This window comes from Plecotus auritus (genome assembly GCF_963455305.1).
Source record: "Plecotus auritus genome assembly, chromosome: 3".
NCBI lineage: Eukaryota > Metazoa > Chordata > Mammalia > Chiroptera > Vespertilionidae > Plecotus > Plecotus auritus.
In genome coordinates this window covers 187,593,781-187,619,880 of record NC_137772.1, presented here as the reverse complement: position 1 = coordinate 187,619,880, position 26,100 = coordinate 187,593,781, and the positions used below count along the sequence as shown (strand labels likewise).

The window sequence follows — 26,100 nt, the reverse complement described above, 5'->3', positions numbered from 1 at the left end:
AGATTCATTTCTTAAACATATGTACAGATATGTATAGACAAGATGTGTAAAGGGATACAGGGGTCCTCAAACTTTTTAAACAGGGGGCCAGTTCACTGTCCCTCAGACCGTTGGAGGGCCGGACTATAGTTAAAAAAAAAAAAAACTATGAACAAATTCCTATGCGCACTGAGGGCCCAGGACGAGTCGGCTGCTAAGCAGGACAGGCAGCGGCACCCGGCGGGCCGGATAAATGTCCTCGGCGGGCCGCATGTGGCCCGCGGGCCATAGTTTGAGGACGCCTGGATTAAAGCATTAACAGTGATCTCTCTGGGTGATGGAATTAAGATAAGTTTGGGTTTTTGGTTTTTTAAATTTATTTTTATTGTTGAAAGTATTACAGATGTCCTCCATTGATCTCCTCCACCCTGCTCCAGCACCCTCCCCAAAACAATTATTTTTTGAGTACCTACTCAATGTTAGATGCTGATCTATAAAATAAACCACAGGGTGATGGTGAGTAAAGCGGGAGCTGTTTTATATTAGCTCTTCAGGGAAGCCTCTCTGAGAAGGTAACATTTGACCTGAGACCTAAGAGACAAGTAGAAACAGAAGAATTTCCTAATCTGGGTCCTTGAAGACTATGGATAGAATTCAGGTTGGGAAATGTGGATGGGAAAAATAATTACATATCTATTTTCACTAAACTCAGACTGAAACTTAGCGTTTTCTCCTGTTTGAATGTAGGCAACAAACCTCAGTGGTATTAGCAGCACCTGTTACTTTGTTATTAGCAGCACCTGTTATTTTCATACCATATCTCGGTTCTTACAGGCATTTTGAAATGCCGTCTTTGCTTTGAAATTATGGTACAGTCATGCGCCACACAACAATGTTTTGTTCAACGATGGACTGCATATGTACAGTGGTTCTATAAGGTTATAATAGAGCTTAAAAATTACATTCACTGCCCTGGCCAGATGGCTCAGTTGGTTGGAGCATCATCTGTACACCAAAGGTTGGGGATTCAATTCCCAGTCAGGGCACATAACTAGGTTGCAGGTTCAATCCCAATCAGGGCACTTAGGAGAGGCAACTGATGGATGTTTCTCACATCAATGTTTCTCCCTTTCTTTCTCACCCCCTCCCTTTTTTCTCTCTCAAATAAATTTTTAAAAACCATGTCCTTGGGTTAAAAAAATTCGGATTAAAAAATATTCCTATCGCCTAGTGACATCAGAGCGGTCCTAACATAGTAGGACAACACATTACTCATCTGTTTGTGGGGATGCTGGTATAAACAAGGCTACTGCACTGCCAATCACATAAAAGTGTAACACATACAATTATGTATAATACATAATACTTGATAATGATAGTAAATGACTATTATACTGGTTTATGTGTTTACTATACTATACTTTTAATCATTATATTAGAATATATGTACTCTTCCTACTTATATAAAAAAAGTTTGCTCTAAGACAGTATGCCATGTTATGCTGGGAGCAGCATAAAACACTTTGTAACTTCCTTTATAAAATACATCTTGTATTTACTGTGTCTCTTGATGGAATAATCTTCTGTTGTGTTTTATTTACTCTTGTGTTGTTTTTGTGCAGTGCGGTAGCATGCTGTACAGGCCTGTAGCCTAGGATCAATAGGCTCTCCCATAGAGCCTAGGTGTGTAGTAGGCTACCACCTAGGTTTGTGTGAATGCACTCTGTGATGTTCATGCCACAAAGAAATCGCCGGAAGACAAATTTCTCAGCATCTATTGCCACTATTAAATGGCACATGAGTATCTTTAACTACCCAGATGTTACACTTCATAATACCTAGAATAAGAAAAGTTTGTATTGATGGTTTATTGTATTGTTTCAGAACAATGAGATGGTGGAGCTACAGAGAATACGGATGAAGGACGAAATTCGAGAATATAAATTCCGAGAGGCCCGGCTCCTTCAGGACTACACTGAGCTGGAAGAAGAAAACATCACGTTGCAGAAGCTTGTGTCCACATTGAAACAGAACCAGGTAAGATTTAAGAAGTTATTTAGTTACACTCCAGGTGGACCACGTCTTCGGACCAGTAAGGTTAAATCTTCTCTTTATTTCTTTGTTAGGAACCTGTCAAATATGCCTTAATCTCCCTACAATATTTATGTGCTGAAATTCCCCAGCGTTTCTATTTTAGCTAAGAAATTTCCCAATCCTTCTATTTTAGCTAAGATTTGAAGGCAAACCTAGAAGTTGTATGATTTACAATAAAGTTTCATTGGGTAAGAAAAATTTTAGTTTATACTTTAGCTCTGTTAATTTATGTCAGGGGTAAATCATATGTATTATAATAACTTAACCTGACAACTTATTAAAAACCCGATCTATAAGCTTGTTTTGTATTACAAACTTAAGGTCTCCCAGCAATCCTCTCTCTTCTTCTTCTCGCTCTCTCTCTCTCTCTCTGAAAATTACATTTGCATTATATAAGGAAAAGGATTAAGAAATAGAAAGCAGTAAGAACAAAATTATAAGAAAAACAAAATGCCTGATTTCTTTTTTCAGTTGTAACCTGACTAAACAGATTGCATGTGTACGTTTAAATTTTTTTGGTAGTGAGGCTTAGCTTAATTGTTTAATTTTCCTTTATTAGTTATAGCATTCTTGAACCTGTAATTTTAGAAGAATTTATTTATGAATACAATTTTATCAAGTAATTAAGTGAAGCTGGATTGTATATTCAAGATCTTTTCAAGGTGCTTCTTCAACCACAACCTCTACTCTGATCTAAATGCTATTGTAACCTCTCAGTTCAGGTCAACACACTAGATACCAGGCGCTGTGCTAGGCTAGAAAGATATGAAATCCATAGGATAGCATTCTTGCCCTCAGTAGACTTAAAGGCCAGCCCAGATGTATGCTTCTACTTCTACTTTCTACTCAAGTTGGTAGCTCGATCCCAAACTATTATTGCTTTTGATAGATACAGGGGTTAAGAGAAGAAAGAAAATATCCAGAAGGAAAAAAATCCAGGTATTGATGCAAATGAAATTTGATTTCTGATCATTGCCATTTCCCCCATTTTTGGAATGTGGGGGAACAAGATGGCTTCTAAGGAGTGCGGGGATGACTTCAGATCATGAAAAAAGGGTTACCAGGATATCACCATGTGATCTTACCTCATTCCCTCCCCTTTAAGCCTGAATCATTGTGTGTGTGTGTGTGTGTGTGTGCACGGAGGGCTCTCAATACCATGGACATTCCAGCTCTTGATTTGACTGTGGTCACTGAGCTCACAGTGAAGAAAATTAGACTTCAAATAATTTTTTAGAAACTATGCTTCTCATAAATTTCTTAAAATAAGAAGGGTATTTTTTGTGGTCTGTTTTTGTTTGTTTGTTTGTTTGTTTTTTGGTCGCTCATGAAGTATATAAGGCCTTAAAGCAAATATACTTGAAGTGCAAATATTTATTTTATTTTATTTTTTATTTTTTTATTGTTTAAAGTATTACATGTAGTAGTACATATATCTCCTTTTTTTTCCCTCATTGACCTTCCCCCAGCCTCCCCTACCCCCTGTCGCATGCCTTCATCCCACCCCCCACAGTGTCTTGTGTCCATTTGTTGTGCTTATATGCATGCATACAAGTCCTTCGGTTGATCTCTTCCCCCCCCCCCCCGCCCCTCCCCACACTCCCCTGCCTTAGAAGTGTAAATATTTAAAGCGGCATTATTCGTGATTCCTAAAAATCCTCAGTGCTCTCTGCACAGGCAGGAGTGCGCCCAGAGCCTCGCTGTGGGACCTCCCATCACTGCATGAGGCAGACTCCTTTACTCGGGAGGTTAATTTAGGCCAGTATTACGTATTCTTGAAAGACTGCCAAGGTATCCTATGAGTCCTCATTAACCCAGATGCCGTTTCGGTGGCAGTTTGTACGAGCAGTCTGGCAGATTACTGTTTACAGTTTACCCATGCCCTTCCACCGGTAATTGAAACGTGGGAATCGAATGCTTAACTCAGAAGTTTGAAGAAAAAAAAACACAACAAATAGGAAAATGTAAACATCTCTTTAATTTTATTTTCTAGATGCAATATGACAATTTCCCAATTAAGTGTCTAGTTCATTACTTAGAAATAATTTTCCTTACAAAGGGCCATTCTGGCTTATTCCCTGACAAAGGGGTACACTGTCACGTCACAAGTCTCTTCCAATTAAGGAAATACTGGTTTGGTTTTTGTCTCCTACTGTTGGCCTTTATTTATAGGAGTTAGCATCTATTATAAACTCCCTATATAATTAGCGAAATATTAAGTATAATAATTTTTGCCACAGATTTTTTTTTTCAAACAGATTATGATAGTTGACTTTCAATCTCAAAATTGGTTTGATTGTTGCTTTGAACTGAAGCTCTCTATACAAAATATACTCTCCAGCCTGGTTTGATGTTTTTCTCAGCGACAAAGCTGTTAGCATTATACAAGACTTAGTTCAAATAACTAGAAGATTCTTTCCTTCTGAAGTTCCATTTTCCTTATTGATTATTTTCTAAAAAAAATGTTTAAATAGAACTTTTTATTTCCTTTATAGTTTTTGTGTATTGGTTTGTTTATTTTCCATATCTCCCTCCACTATGATATAGCACCTCACCTAGAATAGAGCCTGGCCCATGGAAGGCATTACATAAATACCTGCTGAAGGAAATAATAAATTGTTTTTAAATTTCTGTTACATTCACTCTCCAACTGAGAGAGGAAATTGTAAGTCACCAAACCAATTTGTATATGTGGTCCTAAATGTGAAATATATGGAACATCATCAACGAGTGACTGCAAACTTGAGCCACATCCCTCCGTGTGCTGATTTGGTTCTGTGTCCAAAATGAAATCATTCTGAATGCATTTTCCACCTGTATGCTTTTTAAAACAAAGCGAAGCATAGGAAAAGCAGCAGTGATAAAGAGCGGTTAAGGCCACTGTCAAAAAATCCACTGATGAAGCAAAGCTGTTTATTAGACCTCCTGCAAAAGAAACCACCTTGACAAAACCTCAGTAAGTCTCAAAATGAGAGCGTTAGGGAAGAGCGTTCATAGGATTTTAGGATCTGGACTGGGTTTTGCCAGGTGGCAGTCTGGTTGGGATAGACTGAGTTTATAACATAACAGCTTTGAGTTGGAGAGTGCAACAGAGTGAGCATCTTGACGTGAGTCTTGAGGAAGCTGTGTTAGTTGGGTCTCATTTTCCAGGAGTGAGTAGTACCTGTAAGCAGCTGAGTTTTTTATGCTTCGTCCTATTATTGGTAGCAGGGACGAGGGATAGGAAAATTTGCCTGGTTGCAGTATAAAACAATTACTTAACATAGGGCAGGAAATTATGTTAGTTTTAATTTTTAGAGATGTGATGGTGAGAGGAGGGAGAACTAATAAATTCCATTTCCCTAATATCTCACATATTGAACTAAAGCACTCAAATATGTGTTATCTACTTGTTAAAATTAATAATTTAATTTATATCTATTATGAAAAACATTTCCTCCAGCGATATATTTCTATATCAGGCAATCCTATCTAATAAAGAGGGAATATGCTAATTGATCATCACTCCATCACAAAGATGGCTGCACCCACAGCTGAGGCCAAGTTCCCATAAAGAGCCTTAATGAGCAATCAGCAGGGACCTGACACTACGCCCTCCCCCACCCCCATGGGGCTTGACAGGGGACCTCAGGCCATGTCCCCCACCTGGCAGGGCTTGACAGGGGACCTCAGGCTGCGCCCCCCACCCCAGCGCCAGGCCGGAGGACCTCAGGCTGCACCCCCCACCAGGTGGGGCTTGACAGGGGACTTCAGGCCGCGCCCCCCACCCAGCAGGGCTTGACAGGGGACCTCAGGCCGCGCCCCCCCCCCCCCCGCCCTGGCATCAGGCTGGGGGACCTCAGGCCATGACCCTGCCCCAGCGCCAGGCCGGGGGACCTCAGGCCATGCCCCCCCACCAGGTGGGGCTTGACAGGGGATTTCAGGCCACGCCCCCCACCCCGGCACCAGCACCGGGTCAGGGGACTTGAGGCTGCGCCCCCCCTGCCTGGCTGGGCTTGACAAGGGACCTCAGGCTGTGCCCCCAACCCTGCAGGGCTTGACAGGGGACCTCAAGGTGCACCCCCAGTGCTGGGTCGTGGGAACTCAGGCCACACCCCCTACCAGGTGGGGCTTGACAGGGGACTTCGGGCAGCACCCCCACCCCAGCACGAGGCCGGGGGACCTCAGAGCACATCCCCGCCCGGCAGGGCTTGACGGGGGACCTCAGGCCATGCCCCCACCCAACGGGGCTTGACAAGGGACCTCAAGGCACGCCCCCCCACCCTGGTCTGGGCTGGGGGACCTCAGGCCACACCCCCCATCCTGGCGCCGGGCCAGGGGACCTGAGGCTACACCCCCTGCCCGGTGGGGCTCGACAAGGGTGGGACTGGCCGGGTCTGGATCTAGCCCAATGGGGGCGGGGGGTGGCTGGGTCTGGGTCTCATGTGATTTTGAGGTGCATGTGGGTGGGCGGGGACTTGACTCTGAGTCCCATGTTGTGCCCCAGACTCTGACAGGAGGAAGGTTTTCATATACATTTTACTAATTTTCTTTCATCTCTGACACTTTTATTACAGAGAAAGGGCAAATTGCAATATTAAATTATTTCCTCTAATTAATCCCCTTTTAATGTGCACAAATTTCGTGCACCGGGCCACTAGTAATATCATAAGAGACCTAGGGAACTGTTATTCAATTCAGTGTGATTTCATTGAACCAGTATTTCCAGGGTATTTTTCTATAAAGCCATATACTTTTTTAAGGACAAAGACATGGTCACTGGCTCAAAGAACGTATAGTCCCAGTAAGGAAGGCAGGTCATAAACTCAGCCATCCATGTAGTTGCATATTAAAGCTATGTGTTAGGTTTGGCAATACAGGGCCACATTAAGATCTTTAGAGTTTCAGATTTTGAAAAGGTTATAGTATCTATTCCCAACCCCTATGTAGTCAAAAATAAAAAGAGCTACTAAGCTATGAACTTGCTATAAGGAATCCCAACAAAATACTGATTTTTTTTTCTCTCACAATAACTACTTCGATGCTGTTTTTAAAATATTGGACACCAATTTTAAGTGCCTTCTCATCCTGTTTCTTGGTTGATACAGTTTGCTGGGCTCTTATTATCTGATGCCTCCTTGCAGTGATGGCACCATGAAGGAGTGAGCTGTTAGCCTGAGTGGGACAACAAAGACCGGAGTTAGGATTAGATTCCTGATTTGGGTCTTGAGGATAAATAAGAGCTTTCCAAATGTTAGCCTTTGCCTAAGCAGAGAAAGACAAAAATATCTGAGTGAATATTAGGAGTTTGAACCAGTGAGTGGAGTGAGTGAAGCTGCCCAAATAGAAAGAGATCAGGTCTCATAGGAAGTCTCCCATCAATTGAATACAAATCACAGAATTTAAAAAATCTACAAAACACACTAAATTAATGTCATCAAGCCCAGGAGTTGACAAACTTTTTCTTTAAGGGCCAGATAGTAAATATGTTAGTTAGGTTTTGCAGGCAAGACAGTCTCCCTTGCAACTACTGCACTTTGTTGTTGTAGCGTGAAAAGCAGCCATAGACAATATATAAACAAAGGAGTGTGACTGTGTTTCAGTAAAACTTTATTTACAAAAATACATGGTGGGCTGGATTTGGTCCAGAAGGCACAGTAATGTTTGAAAAATCCTGGTCTAGGTTATCAGTTTAACAGGGATTAAAGAATAAAAAGGTCTATAATGCAAACTAAAGTAATGTCTGCAAATTAAGCTATTATACAATCTGGGACAGTCAGAGGATTGGTTGAAATATTAACCAAGGTGTCCTGAATTGTCCAGGGAAAGAAAAAGAGAAGGTCAGGATGAAGATAACTTTATAGTATATAAGCAGCCCTGGAAGAAAACACGATACAACATGCTGTTATTCCAAGCAATTTCCATGACTTAATTCTTACAAATAATTTTATTATGGACCTGTGAAATTCCAGTGACCCTGTATAGCAGTAAGTGTTGGTTGCCCATCAATATCCATTGTTCCCTTCTCCCAGTGTTGTATCCAGTTTTTAACTGGGCATAGTCTACCCAGAGTAAAAAGTATATTCTTCACCTCCCTTGCAACCAAGTGTCATATGACTAGTACTGGCCAGTGGGATATGGGGAGAAGTGATATGGACAACCTTTGAGACAGGTCCTTAAAGGGAGAAGGTGTGCCCCTTACCTTGTCCCACCGCTTGGAACATAATCAAGATGGCAAGCCACCTTAGACCATCTGGACCAAAATGAGAGGTGGTGCAATAAGATAGAAGGAGCCTGGTTCCTGGATGACCTCAAGGAGCAGAGATTTCTACTGATCCTTGACTGACTACTTCCATATTGTTACATGATAGGGAAACAAACTCCTATCTCAACTAAGTCCCCCTTATTTAGGTCTCTGTTACATCAGCCAAACCTACATCCTAACTAAAACTATATTGAAAACTGTTATCCTAACCTTTGCAAGACAAGCCATTGCATTGAGATTATGTGAAGAAGGATGGTGGGGGTGGGGGAGAATTAGAAATGTATGAAAGTGATAATGGTCTATGATCCCTATTTTTTAGTTTTTAAAAGCTTTTTTAAAATACAAGTTTAAACTAATATAAACCAAAAAAGTAAATTTAAAACTAAACACATAGGTAATATTAGTATCTCATATCATAATGACTTTATTATATTACTTTTTCTACTCAATATTTTTATCCACAATAGTTTATTCAGCAAATACTTATTGCAGAGCAGAATTCTGTTAAAAACACTAAAAACAAACATTGAAGCATTAGGAAGGACACCTGGGTGCATAAAAAGTCTTTCCCCTTTCTGAGGAGATTACAGTGTAGTTGTGGAGATAAAATATTTTTTGGTAAGTGCCATGGAAAAGGCCCCAAGGAAGGCATGTTGGTTTAGAGTAGAAATCTTTTCTCTCTGCGCTTTCATGACCAAGACGGTGTTTGAGCAGGCTCTTATTTGATATAATTCAAAAGAATATTACATTGATAACAATATTATATATATATATATATGTATATATATATACACACACATATATATATGTATATATATTATTGCATGATAGGTATTCCAGATTCTATCCTTAAGCACATAAAATTTTTCTTTGCTTCCTCATCTTACCCTTAAACATTTTTATTGAGATTATGTTTTTATTGTGATCTTTTAACTAATTTATCTCTGGGTATAAAAATTACTACATTATTAATAATTAAAGAAAACCAAGTAATAGTGATGATGAAATCTTGGTTGTGAATAGTCTCATAAACAATTACTAAAGAAAAAAAATCCCCATTTTATTAGGCCAGCAGTGCCCCTTTTGACCATTGGACCCCATAAAAGAAATCCTAAGACAAAATACATTTTCATCTCTGCTAAGAATTGAATTTATATTGATATGTAATTTCTAAAGAAATCATCCTGTGTTACCGTAAAGGTATATACTAATATACTGTGTTCTTTATAGATTTATTTTATAGACGAATGTTTTGATTTTTCTTTTAATGATTAGGTCCACTACAGTGTCTAATGGCAGTTTTGTAAGACGCAAATTTTAGTTTTATGAATCTTCTCTGTCCTATCTAATTCAGGTTGAATACGAAGGCTTAAAGCATGAGATTAAGCGATTTGAAGAGGAGACGGTGCTGCTGAACAGCCAGCTGGAAGATGCCATCCGGTTGAAAGAGATCGCTGAGCACCAACTGGAAGAAGCCCTGGAGACCTTGAAAAACGAAAGGGAGCAAAAGAACAACCTGCGGAAGGAGCTGTCCCAGTACATCACCCTCAATGACAACCATATCAGCATCTCCGTAGATGGACTCAAGTTTGCAGAGGACGGGAGCGAACCGAACAATGATGACAAAATGAACGGTCACATCCATGGGCCTCTAGTGAAACTGAACGGAGACTATCGGACTCCCACTTTGAGGAAAGGAGAATCTCTACACCCGGTGTCTGACTTATTCAGTGAGCTGAACATTTCAGAAATACAGAAATTGAAGCAGCAACTTATGCAGGTAAGAATTTTGTTTAGGGGCATTAGAATGAATTTCTTATGGATTGTATAGCATGTTGTGGGATTTCTTATTCTTACATTTTAGCTCCAGATTATTTTTTAAAATATTGCTTCTTTAATTAGCAACTTGGAAAGTGCAGTATTTTATAAAGACACAACAGAAGAAGTGTTGAGGCATCTCATTTGCATTGCTTTAAGAAATTTCTCTCTTGGAGCCACAGATCAGATCACAGTCAGAAGGCTGCTCGATGCATGTCTAACAAAAGAATTCAAAGACTTTCTATACAAGTAAAATGACAGAAAATTATCCTTTCTATCTTAAGCAATTGTATATTGTCAGCATAAGAAACATTCTTATGAGTTTATTCTTGTGAGTTTATTTGAGCCAAACTGTCGACAGCTGCTGGGAAGCAAAATCTCAACGGATTGAGCTGATGCTCCAGAGAATGCCAGTTTTGCACCGTATTTTATACATTTTAATCAAAAGAGGAGACGTAAGTGGGTCACATGAAATCCATTGGTGATAAATTAGGGAGGTGGGAAAAAGCAAAGCGGGAAACTCTGGGGTTAGTTGAAAAATAAAATGATAGATACATACATCTTTTACTTAAGTAGGTACACAGGATAAATACCAGTCAACAATGAACTCAATAACAATGAGGGGATTTGTGGTCTCCGCAGAGTGGTGCCTGTGCTTTGAGGGGTCCAGAAAAAGGAAAATTACTTTGACATTCCAAGGATATGTTATTATAGATGCAAAAAGACACAATAGACAGGCTCAGTTAAGGTGAAGATTGACTTTCGTCAGGGCAGATGCTGGCCTAGGACAGGATTACCTGCCATAAACTGCTTTTAGTTAAAAAGTTTTCATTTCAGACCATCCTTTGTGGTTACTTTAGGTCTCTGAGTTTGTAAGGCCGTCTTGCAGGCCTTCCCTGAGTTTATCAGGTTAGCATGTGGCCTCTTTTAGTCTACAATATATAGTTCCAAGAATAGTGGTTATATTTCACAGCAATACTTTAAGCTTTGGACTTTTTATATGCTAACTAGCCAGGAAACCATATGATTAAAAATACAAAACAGGTATAAATCTAAAACCAAGGCGTTCTGATCCCAACATAAGTTAAGCATTAATTTTAGCATATTCAGATGTTTTGTGTAGAGTCCGTGTTTAAGCTAATCTCATTGTAAAATGGCCTTCTACTTTGAGTCTTGCCTCTATGCTATACCTTAATCCAGTGCTGGTGGAAATCTTATCTGTATAACATCACCACCATCACCATCACCTGGGGGCTTCTTAGCACTACAAATTGTTGGGATCCACACAAATCTACTGAACCAAGAATCTGGTTCAACAAGATGGTTGGGTGATTAAGTTTGAGCTTAATCATCAGAATGTTATCCCTCAAGGTGCTGTACAAATAGCTGCTAATTAGAGGCTGTTAAGACTCCAGCAATCATTTATTTGTAGAGTAAACACTTATAATTTTCTGCCTCTACAGAAATGATGAATAAAGAATGAAATTAGCAGAAATAAATAAGAGGCTAGAGTAAGAATAAAATTAATTTATTATAAGGCTTACTTTTACTACTACATCGATTGAACATATCCTACACGTCACTTGCTCAGTGCTTAGGGCTGCTAAATGTTTTCACAACGTTTCATTTGAATCAAGATAAGAAGGCATAGCCACTGGATGGAAGAAAATGAATTTCATAAAGACTTTTACCTGACTGCAAAGCCCACTTCTTTGTAGGTAATACTTTCCCATGTCTTTTTGCTAAATGTACACTAATACAACTAGGTTGATATTGAAGGGAAGGGGAATTTCTGCTTTTTTTCCTTCTTAGTTTTTCTGACTGGCCTACCTAAGAATTAAACTGACAAGAGAGAGCCCTGGCTGGTGTTGCTCAGTTGGCTGAAGCATCGTCCTGTACACTGAAAGGTCACAGGTTCGATTCCTGGATCAGGACACACATCTAGGTTGCAGGTTCGGTCCCTGTTGGGGTGTGTAGGAGAGGCAGCCAATTGATGTTTCCCTCTCACATAGATGTTCTCTCTCTACCTTCCTCTCTCTAAATTCAGTATTCTCAGGTGAGGATTTTTTTTAAAAAAAATTGATACAAGAGAGATTAATAGGGGAAAATAGCCAAGTTTATTATATGTGTACATATGGGGGTTCCATAAGAAAATGGGACCCGAGGACACATGGGGCAGTTCTGGGCTAAGGAAGGGGAGACAGGGGACTGGGAGGTCAAAGGGAACGTAGGCAATTCACAGGTAGGTGAGAAAAAGTGAGCATTTGGGTAAAGAAATTCTAACTGGGCCACAACAATGGGACACAGAGGGTGGGCTACCAAACAGGCTTTGCTCAGTTCCTCCCTGTCTGCCACACTTGGTTCATCTTAAGCTAAGGTGATAGCTCCCTTCCTGGATTCCTTTCGGCAGGTAAGGAGGAGGAAAAAGGCTCTTCTTGAGTCTTTTGTTTCTTAAAAGCAACCAGCTTAAAATAATCAATATCCAAAAAAAAAAAAAAAAAGATATATTTTGGGGTGGCAAGTACTGCTTCCCCCACCCCAGTGGGGTCAGGTGTGGCACTGAATGATCAAATACAAAAAGTAGTGTGAAACATGTGAGTTTTCACACTACGAGGAAAAAATGAGGACCCTAAGAGGTTTCACCTCAGTCAGGTGCAATTTTGCTGCTCAGGGAATTTAGTTCTGTCTGAATGTTGCCACCAAGTGAAATACAATAAAACTTTTACTCAAAGGATTTTGAGATTGTGGCTGCCATTGGTAGAGTAATCGCTGTACTATTAGACAGTTCTCAATTTTGTATATCTCAGTTTATAACCTCAGCACACTTTGGATGTGCGAGCTTTTATTTTCATAGTTCTCTTTTCTCTTAGGATCTCTTTTGGCCAGGGTCCAGAGCACTGCATTTGTGCCTTCACATTGAACACCTGCACTTGGTTAATGGTGACAGTTTGTGAAGATGTCAAGGGGCACAGGCAGGGATATAATACCCTATGCCAGGAATATGCAGCTTTTAAGATTTTCTTCCTTAGGATTAAAGAAACCCTTTGGAAACTGGATATCCAGGCCACAGCCTTTTCTTACCTTATAAGATTCCATCTATGCACGTAAATGATGTTTTCCCACCCATGAGTATTTACTTAATCTGGTTCTGAAATGGGGAAAAAATAAATAAATCTGTGTTTCTGCCTTGGGTATCAGGATGTTGGGTGAGTTGCTTTACTTCTCTGAGACACACTCATCAGAGAAAGGTAATAAATTAGCCCCATCGCTAGTCTCTATGATGCCTCTGTTGGAATTAGGGGGGAAAGTAACAACAAACCAGGTCCCCTTCCTCAAGATATCATACTGCCATCTGCTGGGAAATGTTAATAATATAAAAATCTAGGACAACTATCATTTAATAGTGCCCCCTAGTATTGTATGGTGGACAATAGTGCCCCCTGCAGAGAATTACATTGAAGCCCTGGTGAGCATCCCATCCAAGCCTCCTTTGTAGAGCTGTTGTGAAGACTAAATGGATGGTAAATATGAAACCAGGTATAAGTCACCGTTTCTTATAAAATTTACTGGAACTGTCCTTCAGTTTTAGAGGTGTCAAGAAGATTGCCACTTCCACTTTATATAAACAGTCAATATATAAAGCTTAGAAAGTATAGGAAAGGGCAAAGGATGGTAAGCCTATATCTATATATGGGGCTGTTTTTTTTTTTCCCAGAGAAAATCAGGGTGAATATTTTACTAAACTGTATTTCTTCTTGGGTATGCAATAAATTAGAGGAATAATTTAAATTTAGCCAGTCATGCTAACTTTCACATAACACAAATCCATATGAATTAAAATATATATAAGAAAAATACATATAAGAAAACATTTTTAAAAGGACTTTAAATTTTATCTTTCAATTACAGTTTACATTGAGTATTATTTTGTATTAGTTTCAGATGTATTGCACAGTGGTTAGACAATCATATGTTTTACAAAGTGATCCCCCTGGTATTTCCAGTACCCACCTGGCACCATACGTAGGCATTACAATATTATTGACTATATATCGTAGGCATTACAATATTATTGACTATATTCCCTGTGCTTTATTTTACATCCACGTGATTATTTTGTAACTACCAATTTATGCTTCTTAATCCCTTCACCTTTTTCACTCAGTCCCCCAAGAAAACTTATTTTATTCATCTACAAGTCCCTATAAACTTGACAATAGACTTTGATAGTGAACAGCTCAATTAGTGTCATTCTTTATTCACTAAGAGACATTTTTCAGAGTATTATTGGATAAATTATTTTGGCTTTTTGGTGCTCTTTAGACTCAGCTATTTCCAATATATTACAGTTGACATTTTCCAGTAATAGCCAAGTGCTTTAATTAGTTTTATTAGAATGAAAAGAAGTAGATCCTCTCTGGGAAAACTAAATTACCTAATCTATTTAAAGGAGTCTCTATGCTTCTGCTAAAATTTTTACCTTTGATAAATAGCCTCTGTTTAACTTCACATCACAGAGAATCAAACTGATACGGAATTTTTGGACTGGAACCTGGATTCTTTGTCTGCCAGAGTCAAAGAATGTATCCACGAACAGAGGGTAGTATAGCAAAGGTGGAGATTTATTGAAGAACAAATACAGACTCCCACATGGAGAGAGGGAAAGACTCCCACAGAGTATGCTAGGAAAGGGCTGCCACCCCTCTCTATATATTTTAGTTATTGTTTCTAATTAATAATTTCCTAAAGTTTTACAAACACCTTTTAGTTCAAACATATGACCTACTTAGAAGCCTGCAATGTAGAGTAAGAGTTCTTTCCATGGGTTTTCTAAAGACTTAAATGCACCAAAGTAAGGCAATGGCTATTCAATGACAAAATTCAAAAGTGGCATGGTTATAGATTTGTTAAAAATGCAACTGATAAAACCTTTGCTTTATAATATTCTGAGACAACAATCTTCTAGTACAACAAACAATTTATATACATAACGTGGCACATGGCTTATTGCAGACAGTGCATTAAAGCATTGAAAACAATTTATAAATCCCAATAAAAGAAACGTAAAACCCCCAGAGTGTCACTGGCAGACACAGAGAATTATCACGCTTGCCCTTTTTCCCTGACTGAAAGTTTCCTGTTTGAACTTGGCTTTGAATTTGTATAAGTTTTTTTTTTTTTTTTTTAATAGCAAGCTGAAATTTCTGTAACATTCAAAGTATATGTATTTTAAGTAGAACATTGCTATTAATTTTTATTTGGCAGAGTTTCCTCATGCAATCTCAAGTATATTGCATTGGTCTAATTTAGTTCAAAGATATTTCCTTTAGAGAGAGAGAATAAATCTTTGCATCACCTCAGGGCCCTTGGGGTGTCACAAAGCTGTCTCTCAGTTAAATTATTGAAATAAGACATTCAGAAAAGCTGTCAAATCACCCAATTTAAAGATTATTAAAACTTAAACCGGTTAAAACCAGTTTAACATTAAATCTTTAACATTAAGCCCTAACCGGTTTGACTCAGTGGATAGAGCGTCGGCCTGCGGACTGAGGGGTCCCGGGTTCGATTCCGGTCAAGGGCATGTACCTTGGTTGCGGGCACATCCCCAGTGGGAGGTGTGCAGGAGGCAGCTGATCGATGTTTCTCTCTCATCGATGTTTCTAACTCTCTATCCCTCTCCCTTCCTCTAAGAAATCAATAAAATATATTTTTTTTTAAAAAAAAGAAAAAACAGTAATGTTTCTGTAAAGCTGAAATTGACGTGTTTTGTTTTATCCTCATGAATGTGGTCAGTTTGCTATATGACCTGTAAGAGTTCAAAGCAATTTATTTAAATTTGCCTAATTGGTTGATGCTTATAGCAACTGTATGGGGTAGATAGTACTATTATCCCCTATTTTACAGGTAGGGAAACTGAGGCACATGTTATATCATTTGTTCAAAGCAAAAAGCCTAGTAATTGGACTTGCTACACAAAGTCAAAGAAACTTTGATTAAATGTTATCTTTCTTAACAAAGACTCAGAATATTCATGGGGTAAAATTAGTAAAAATAACATTGGTCAGTTACTTGTTTTTAAAACTTGAAGTGATAAATACAGTTTTCTAGTACAAAATTTATAAACTATAGTTTCGGTGATAAACTATTAAATAGTTAACTGCCCATCAGTTGATAAGTGGATAAAAAAGCTGTGGGACATTTACATCATAGAATACTGTGCAGATGTAAAAAAGAAGGATCTCTTACCCTTTGAGACAGCATGGAGGGACCTAGAGAGTATTACATTATGCGAAATAAGCCAGCCCAAGAAAGACAAATATCACATGATCTCACTTGTATGTGGAATCTAATGAATAAAGTAAACTGATAAACAAAATAGATCCAGAGACATAGAAGCATAACGGTCAAATCTCAGAGGGAAGGCGGGAGTGGGTGGGTGGGTGGGAAGAGATCAACCAAAGAATTCGTATGCTTATATGCATAACCCATGGACACAGACAATAAGTGGTGAAGGCCTGGGACAGACTTGAAGGGGTCAATGTGGGAGAAAAGAAGACATATGTAAAACTGTCAACAATAAAGATTTTTTAAAATTAAAATTGTATTTAAAAACTGTCAAAAAATTAAGTAGTTAAAATATCACAGACTTCATAGTGTAAGATTACTTTCATAGCTTTATAACCAAACATATTTCTCAAAAGCTTGACTTTTCTAATGTATATCAGTAAACTTGAAAAGAGCATCTGCAATCGAAACCAGGGCAAGTATCTATATAGATTTTCTTAAGAGTTTTATGGAGAAGAGCTTCATGTACCATACAGCCCACCTACTTAAAGGGTAGAACCCAGTGTGGGGGGGGTTGTTTGTTTGGAAATAATAGTTTATTGATTTTTACAGAAAGAGTAAGGGAGAGAGAGAGAGAGAAACATTGATGTGAGAGAATAACACCAATCGACTGCCTCCTGCACGTACCCTACTGGGGATCCATTCTGCAACCCAGCCATGTGCCCTGACTGGGAATCCAACTGTGACCTCATGGTTCATAGGTCGATGCTCAACCACTGAGCAACACTGTCTGGGTTTTGTGCACATGTTTTAATTCTCTTGGATATATACTAGAAGTGGAACTGCTGGGCCATATGATGGCTCTATGTTTCATCTTCTCAGTAACTACCAGACTGTTTTCCAAAGCAGCTGTACCATTTTACTTCTCCATCAGCAGTGTATGAATATTTTGATTTCTCTGCATCCTTGCCAAAACTTGTTATTATTTGCCTTTTGATCATAACCTAGTTCAGTATAATGTTGAATAAAAGTAGCAGGAGCATTATCCTTTGTCTTGTTGATCTTAGGAAGAAAATATTCACAATTAAATATCTGTGGGCATTTCATATCAGGTTGAGGAAGTTCTTTTCTATTTACACATTTATTGACTATTTTCATCATGAAGCAGTATTGAATTTTGTCAAATGCTTTTTTTGCATATATTAAGACGATCATGTGGTTTTTGCCCTATATTCTAATACAGTGGATTATATTTATTGATTTTTGGATGTTGTATTCTTAAGATAAATCCCACTTGGTTGTCAAATTCTTATATATATATAAATTGCTGGATTTAGTTTGCTAGTATTTTGTTGAGGATTTTTGTGTCTGTATTTACAAGACATTGGTCTGTAGGGTTTTGTTTTGTTTTTTCTTGTTATATCTTTATCTGGTTTTGGTGTCAGTAATAGTGGCCTCAGAATAAGTTGAAAGGGTCTTACTCCATCCTTTTTTTTTTTTTAGTCTTTGTACAGTTGACTGACTTTTGCATATGTGTGTGGGCATAAGAGAAAGGGAGAAAAAAGGAGTTTTCTTTTTACCACAATCTCCAAAATATATTCCCTCCGTTTCCAACTGCTGAATTCTCTCACCTAGTGCTTCTTAGTTCTATGTTAAGCTTTTTTCACAGTTCTCCTTCACAGAGCACAGGTATGCATTGCCAGAGAAACTTCACCTCAAGCAAAAAAGAATAAATTATTTATTTATAATTTCTACTTGTGTATATTGATACTATGCATACCACTACTAGATTCACACCAATCAGTCCAGTGTCCCATGACCAGGATTAAAACTTTATGGAAATTAATAGCTTATAAAATACTTTGATTTTTTTTTTCTGTAGAAGTCCTATTAGGAATGTGCAAATTCTGGATATATTTTTTATTGTTGTTCCTTCACAAAAGAATCTATCAGTTCTCAATATATGTAAACGTGTTTATTCAAAAGATAAACATTCAGCAAAATTAAGCATAATTTCTATGGGACATAATAACAACAGCAATAATAGTTAAGATGTATTATATACTTACACTGGACTAAACAGTTTATAAATTTAGCATTCAGGTTTTCTGGTAAAATGACCAAAAAAGTAAAATCCCCAGTTCGTTAGAAGATAAAGATTGTAGAAAGTGAAATAAGGCAACTATTCTCAGTCACTACTAGTATAGATCATTATAATTTACTGAGCAAGTCTCTGTTGGATAAGTTTACAAATGGAGACTAAAATAGCACAGTTAAATGTTTAGTCATTTTAATCTTTTAAGTGCTTAGCCTTTATGAATTCAAAGCACAATGTATCATAAATAGTTTAAGCACTGCTCTCTGACTCTCTGAAATCCAGATACAATTAAGCCTCAATAGCTAAGAGAAAATATAATGCTAGAGTTTTTAGAAAATGATCCATAACTTAGTAATTTTTCTTGTTTGTTTATTTTGTTAGACCAGCGGTCGGCAAACTCATTAGTCAACAGAGCCAAATATCAACAGTACAACGATTGAAATTTCTTTTGAGAGCCAAATTTTTTAAACTTAAACTTCTTCTAACGCCACTTCTTCAAAAGAGACTCGCCCAGGCCATGGTATTTTGTGGAAGAGCCACACTCAAGGGGCCAAAGAGCCGCATGTGGCTCGCGAGCCGCAGTTTGCCGACCACGGGTAGACAAACCTTAATTGTCTGGAAAATGTGTGTGTGTGCGTGTGTGTGTGTGTGTGTGTGTGTGTGTGTGTGTGTGTGTGTGTGTAAAATTTGGATACCATTCTATTCTCAAGTGATTTCCCCAGAAATGTATTGAGTGTGGAAAATAGCACTGTATGTGGAGCGTAGGCACACAAGAGCAATGTTCTATTTGATGTTTTCTGGAGGTGCTATTACGAAGGAACTGAGACTTACCCTTCTAGACTTAGAAAATGTTTGTGTTAAATCTGAATTGGCAGAATTCAGATGGAAACTCTTCTAAAGGCATTACCTCATTCATTATAACACTTTTGCCTCTAAAACAAGCTTTAGACACAATCACCACATTTTGTTCTGGTCCAATTTTTATTTTATTTTATTTTATTCAAAGGGTTTTCCTATTATAGGGCTTTTTGGAGGTAGCTTTGTCTTTTGTAATCATGTATACTAATCAAATCGTATTTAGACTTTCAGAGCAAATTCACTTAATGTTCAATAGAAAAAGAAAACAAAACTCCTGAAATAATTTATTTCCATTGAGATTGTATACAATACCAATAATAGAATATTGAGGAGATTTTTCTACCCCCTTTATCAAAAATTCACATTATTTGGTTTTTCATCTAATACCATATTACATAATTACCTGGGTTTTTCACTTAAAATTATTACCAAACAGTCTGGATAAGTCCATTCATCTTTAACTATTGAGATACAATCTTTTATATCTAAGGAAACCCAGCTAAGAGGATTTGTATTCAAATATATCCTGATTCTGAAATGAAAGAGTTGCTTTGCACAAAGATTCAAATTTGTGAAAACAGATGTGTTTGCCATGTGGAATCATGTTGGTCATGGGAACTAGACCACAGTTACCAAATGTTAACAGTAGCTAACATAATACCTTGAGCATTAAATTCACTATCTAGCCCAGCCAGCGTAGCTCAGTGGTTGAGCATTGACCTATGAACCAGGAGGTCATGGTTCGCTTCCTGGCCAGGACACATGCCCAGGTTGCAGGCTTGATCCACAGTGTGGGGTGTGCAGGAGGCAGCTGATCCATGATTCTCTTTCATCATTGATGTTTCTCTGCCTCTCTCTTCCTCTTTGAAATCAATAAAAATACATATTTAAAAAATCCACTATCCAAATCATCAAAATGTCATTATTGTGACAGTTTGTGCTCCTCTATAGATTACTAAACTGAAGCTTGCTTGGAGGCATATAGCTAAGTAAACATTGGTGCCAAGATTTGATTCGAGTTCTCTGAAGCTGCAGCCTCAGTTTTGTTTTGTTTTTTATCTATAATACTATTCTTTTGGGATATTTTGGTTTCTATAGCCATGATACAGAACTTGTGGACTATGTTCCTGTCATAGATATGGGCAGGCACTATTTCATAAAATCACAGCTACAACTTAGGAGCCTCTAAATAATAATTTAATGTAACCAAACTATATTTTAAGTTCTAATATACATGGCCGCACTGTACAGGCTGTCCCTGCTTTGCATAATATTGTAGAAATATAAATGTGATAAGCAAGCTGAAACTATGCAAAACAAACTTAGTAATGAGAAAATTACAACTGTTCTGTGATCTTTAAATGTTTTTGTCAAACATTAAAACATTGGTTATAAATGTATAGAGAAATGAAAAAAAATAGTAAAACTACTTAGTTTTACAGTAATCTAAAAATTAGAAATGAAGTTTTCTTTGTAAAACACTTACTTCTGAAATAAAAATTTAACACCCCTCCAAAAAAAATAACAGGGAAATTAACTTTATATTTTGCAGAATATCAAAGCTATTCAGGCTTTTGAATAAAAATATAACCCCCCTTCCAAAAAAAATTTATCAAGAGCAGTTTGAACTTGCCTTCTTCTCATACTATAACTTGTAATACTGAGCAAAAATCTTTCTTATGCCTTGACAATTGTCATTCTGCTACCTAAGTTTAGACCAGCTACTAACATTTTATCCTTTGCATTTTCAATGCCTGAAAATATCTCTGAGAGTATCTTTAGTGTGCGGGTGTCACTTCCTTTAGGACATTTTCATCCTTTTTATAACAACTGTATTTTTCATTTTTGATACATTCTCTTTTGCCAAATTGCTTTGACGCATATCTAAAGTCCTTCAAACATCCTCGATGTCCACATTCCCACATTCAACTATTTCTTCTATAACTCCATTTATGTTTGATTCAAATGTCACCGCCAACATTTTCAGTCTGTGTTTCTTTGTTGCCCCTCCCTCCCTCTCTCCCTCCCTCCCTCCCTTCCTTCTTTCCTTTGCTAATTCCCTCTTTGGATTATCTGTTTCTATAAAACATCATGTGGGTTTATCACTGTGAGACAAGAAGACAAAACTACACACATTGCTATCTATGAGTGAACTGAATCACAGATACACAGTAACCAATCACTGACAGACTTTGTATGAAGTCATGACCAGTCACATTATTGGTCACTGTTCATGATGTTACTATGTAGTGATTTTGTAGATTAAAGCATCAGAGTTTGTACTTCACATTTGCTCACAGTTAATATATTGGTTACTGAAATTTGAACTGTGTTTTGGGGGAACCGGTGTTTTAATTAGTTAAAACTAATGGTCAATGAAATTCATGCATATTAGAACCTTGCCAAGTGAGTACTCTCTGTACATGATAATTATATGAAGGCTATTGCCGGAGCCTGCCGGCATCAGTCGAACAGTACCTGCAAGGGGGGGAGAGGATGAGAAAAGACAGTCAGAAAACAGAATGGGATCGGGAGGACTGTAGCACTTCCCGCTTACAGTCCCGAGTTTATTTTACACCATACTTTTATACAGGGTCAGTTACATTCCATACAATACATCATTCCTATTATGTGGTAAACATAATTATACCCCTTTGTTTCAGGTTTCCTACTGACCTTTTCACAAAGTTCCTTATCTTGGCTAAGATTCCAACGGCTATACCTGTACATACACCTTTGACGCCACCTAAGTTCCTTTCCATGAGATAATCTAGCTATGCTTCTTGCTAAAGGATAATTACGCTTATACGTAAACTATGCTTGAAGATTAACTAAGCTCTAGGGGGCAGAATGTGTGATTACTAAACTATTGTGCTTAAGGGTCTCTAAGCCTAAAGGGGGGCAGGATGCATGACTAACCTTGGGAACAGGCAGGCCACTTTGTGAAACCTGCCCTCTCAGGACTTTGTCAACTGAGGTCGCTCCCAACAGGCTATGAAGTACCACAAAGCATCATAAAAATACTACTCTACTGTATTATGAATAGATATATATCTTTTAAAGTAATATGCTGGTTAAAATAATAATTATTATAGTTTAATAATTGGTATTTATTATGTAATTACATTAATACTTTTACTTGCCTCCTAGGAATTTAGAAGAGTTTGGAGAGATATAATGTATGATCCAGGAAAGTTTGAAAGTTTGAATTGATAACTTTCTCTAGATGTTAAGACATTCAACATCAATTTGTTATCCTTAAAGCAGGTCTCATGATGGTTTACTTTAAAAAACAAGAAGAAGAAGAAAAAAGAAAGCAAGTGCAGAAAGATAAGAGACCACTTATATAGTGCTTTAAAATGTAAATATCCTATATAATAAAAAGGTGAGATGCAAATTGACCATCACTCCAACACACAAGATGGCTGCCCCCATGTGGTCAAAGATGGCCACCACAAGATGGCCGGCAGGGGAGGGCAGTTGGGGGCAACGAGGCTGGCAAGGGAGGGAAGTTAGGGGTGACTGGGCCAGCAGGGGAGGCAGTTGGGGGCGACCAGGCCTGCAGGGGAGGGCAGTTAGGGGTGACCAGGCCTGCAGGGGAGGGCAGTTAGGGGTGACCAGGCCTGCAGGGGAGGGCACTTAGGGGCAGACCAGGCCTGCAGGGGAGGGTAGTTAGAAGCGACTAGGCCTGCAGGGAGGGCAGTTGGGGGAGACCAGGCCTGCAGGGGAGGGCAGTTGGGGGCAACCAGGCTGGCAGGGAAGGGCAGTTAGGGGCAATTGGGCCGGCAAGGGAGGGCAGTTAGGGGCAATTGGGCCGGCAAGGGAGGGCAGTTAGGGGTGACTGGGTCATCAAGGGAGAGCAGTTGGGGGCGACCAGGTCTGCAGGGGAGGACAGTTAGGGGCTACCAAGCCTGCAGGGGAGGGCAGTTGGAGGCGACCAGGCCTGCAGGGGAGGATAGTTAGGGACGACCAGGCCGGCAGGGGAGGGCAGTTAGGGGTGACCAGGCCGGCAGGGGAGGGCAGTTAGGGGCAATCAGGCTGGCAGGGAAGCAGTTAGGGGGTGATCAGGCTGGCAGGCAGAAGTGGTTAGGGGCAATCAGGCAGGCAGGCAGGCGAGTGGTTGGGAGCCAGCAGTCCTGGATTGTGAGAAGGATGTCTGACTGCCTGTTTAGGCCCAATCCCAGTGGGCAGTTGGACATCCCTTTAGGGGTCCTAGATTGGAGAGGGTGCAGGCCGGGCTGAGGGACACACACACACCCATGCACGAATTTTGTGTACCAGGCCTCTAGTTATTATATAATACTTTAAAATGTAAATATTTGCTTATTTAAAACCATGTTTACATTCTAAACATGTAAAATTTCTTAATTCATAATACTGATTACTGGTATGGAGGGATAGAAATGGTTCTTTTTAAAATATATATATTTTTATTGATTTCAGAGAGGAAGGGAGAGAGAGAGAGAGAGAGATAGAAACATCAATGTTAAGAGAGAATCATTGATCAACTGATTAGGGGCGACCAGCACACTCCATACTGGGGATCAAGCCTGCAACCCAGACATGTGCCCTGACCGGGAATCAAACTGTGACCTCCTGGTTCATAGGTCGACACTCAACCACTGAGCCATGCAGGTCAGGCAGAAATGGTTTTTTAAATTTTTCAGATTATAATTTCTCATATATTTAGGCTTAATGAGACACTGTTTTATATTGAGGCCTGAATATTTTTCAGCATACATTAATACCACCTATATAATAACAAAATTGTCATATTATTCAGATTAATTACCAATTTTAAAAATTCTTATTTTGGAGTGAAGGAATTGAAATGATTTGTAAATTGTTCTTTTAATCCTAAAACTCTATATTCTTTGACTTTTGTTTTAAAAGCTCTCAAATTTAGTATATGTTTATTTGGGGGATTAAGGGAATGTCTAAGGTTATTTTTAAGGGAATGTCTAAGGTTCTCAGCAGTATCTGTAAGTTAGAGTCTTAGGGTTTAAACCTGACTTTGGGTTAAGCTCTGGGAAGGAAAGGAAGATTCATAGGCACCTTGAAACAGCTACTTATCCCACGTGAACTAAGGAATTAGGTACACTCTAAGGTTCTCAAAATAAAGACCATGCCAAGTAATATCTCTTGAAGTCATGTTATGTTTTCTGTGAAGTGTTAAAAGATAAAAATAAGATTGAATAACATTCAAATTTTATGAGTGGATGTGTATAATGCATGAGAATTTGGATGGGTAAATATGCATAGCATAATTGTTTTAGAACGATGTACTTTCAGAGTGATTGACTTACTAGAACTGCTAAAATAAGAAAACACACTCCAATTTAATTTGAAATAATGGGACATTGGCTCTGTTGCACTTATTTTAAATGTATTTATGTCCCACAGTGAATGGATTCAGCTCATCAATGGCATTGCATTGAAGGCATTCAGAGACTTTCTTTTGTTATTGCAGGTAGAGCGGGAAAAGGCCATTCTTCTGGCCAATCTCCAGGAGTCACAGACGCAGCTGGAACACACCAAGGGGGCACTGACAGAGCAGCATGAACGGGTGCACCGGCTCACGGAGCACGTTAATGCCATGAGGGGTCTACAGAACAGCAAGGAGCTCAAGACTGAGCTGGATGGGGAGAAGGGCCGGGTCTCAGAGGAAGAGGCACATGACTATGAGGTGGACATCAATGGCTTAGAGATCCTTGAGTGCAAATACAGGGTGGCAGTGACTGAGGTGATCGATTTGAAAGCTGAAATTAAAGCCTTAAAGGAGAAATACAATAAATCTGTAGAAAACTATACTGAAGAAAAGACCAAGTATGAGAGTAAGATCCAAATGTATGATGAGCAGGTGACAAGCCTTGAGAAGACCACCAAGGAGAGTGGAGAGAAGATGGCCCACATGGAGAAGGAATTGCAAAAGATGACCAGCATAGCCAATGAAAATCACAATACCCTTAATACAGCCCAGGATGAGTTGGTGACCTTTAGTGAGGAGCTAGCTCAGCTTTACCACCATGTATGTCTGTGTAATAATGAAACCCCCAACAGGGTCATGCTGGACTACTATAGGCAAAGCAGAGTTACTCGCAGTGGCAGCTTGAAAGGGCCCGATGATCCCAGGGGACTTTTGTCTCCACGGTTAGCCAGGCGGGGTGTCTCATCCCCAGTAGAATCAAGGACCTCCTCTGAACCAATTACAAAAGAAAACACAGAGGCCAGCAAAGAACCAAGCCCAACCAAGACCCCCACTATCTCTCCTGTAATTACTGCCCCACCGTCATCTCCAGTATTAGATACAAGCGACATCCGCAAAGAGCCAATGAATATCTACAACCTTAATGCCATTATCCGGGACCAAATCAAGCATCTGCAGAAAGCTGTGGACCGGTCCTTGCAACTGTCTCGTCAAAGAGCAGCGGCGCGGGAGCTGGCCCCCATGATCGATAAAGACAAGGAAGCCTTAATGGAGGAGATTCTCAAGCTCAAGTCCCTGCTGAGCACCAAACGGGAGCAGATCGCCACACTGAGGGCCGTGTTGAAAGCCAACAAGCAGGTGATCTCATCCTACTGACCACGCATGCTAGCCAACACCTTCCTAACGCATTTATTCCTTCATGTTTTTGAGTGTCCACTATCATCAGGATGAGAGTTCAGATTCCTGGTCAGTGAGGAAATAAAAACTAAGTTCTAGTACCAGGTCAGAATGTAATAG

The 26,100-nt window shown here is 39.1% G+C and overlaps 1 protein-coding gene across 5 annotated transcripts in view; it reads left to right on the top strand.

Annotated features, from left to right (window-relative positions):
• BICD1 (BICD cargo adaptor 1) overlaps positions 1-26,100 on the top strand; it is a 210,101-nt gene that overhangs the window by 144,546 nt on the left and 39,455 nt on the right. For all 5 annotated transcript variants that reach the window (XR_013960186.1, XM_080661295.1, XM_080661296.1 and 2 more), the window contains exons 3-5: positions 1,864-2,016; positions 9,672-10,097; positions 24,847-25,941. Coding sequence is in view for 4 of the 5 variants with exons in the window: in XM_080661295.1 (XP_080517421.1) it covers positions 1,864-2,016; positions 9,672-10,097; positions 24,847-25,941 (1,674 nt within the window). In the remaining variant the exon portion in view is untranslated. The remainder of the gene's footprint in view (positions 1-1,863; positions 2,017-9,671; positions 10,098-24,846; positions 25,942-26,100) is intronic.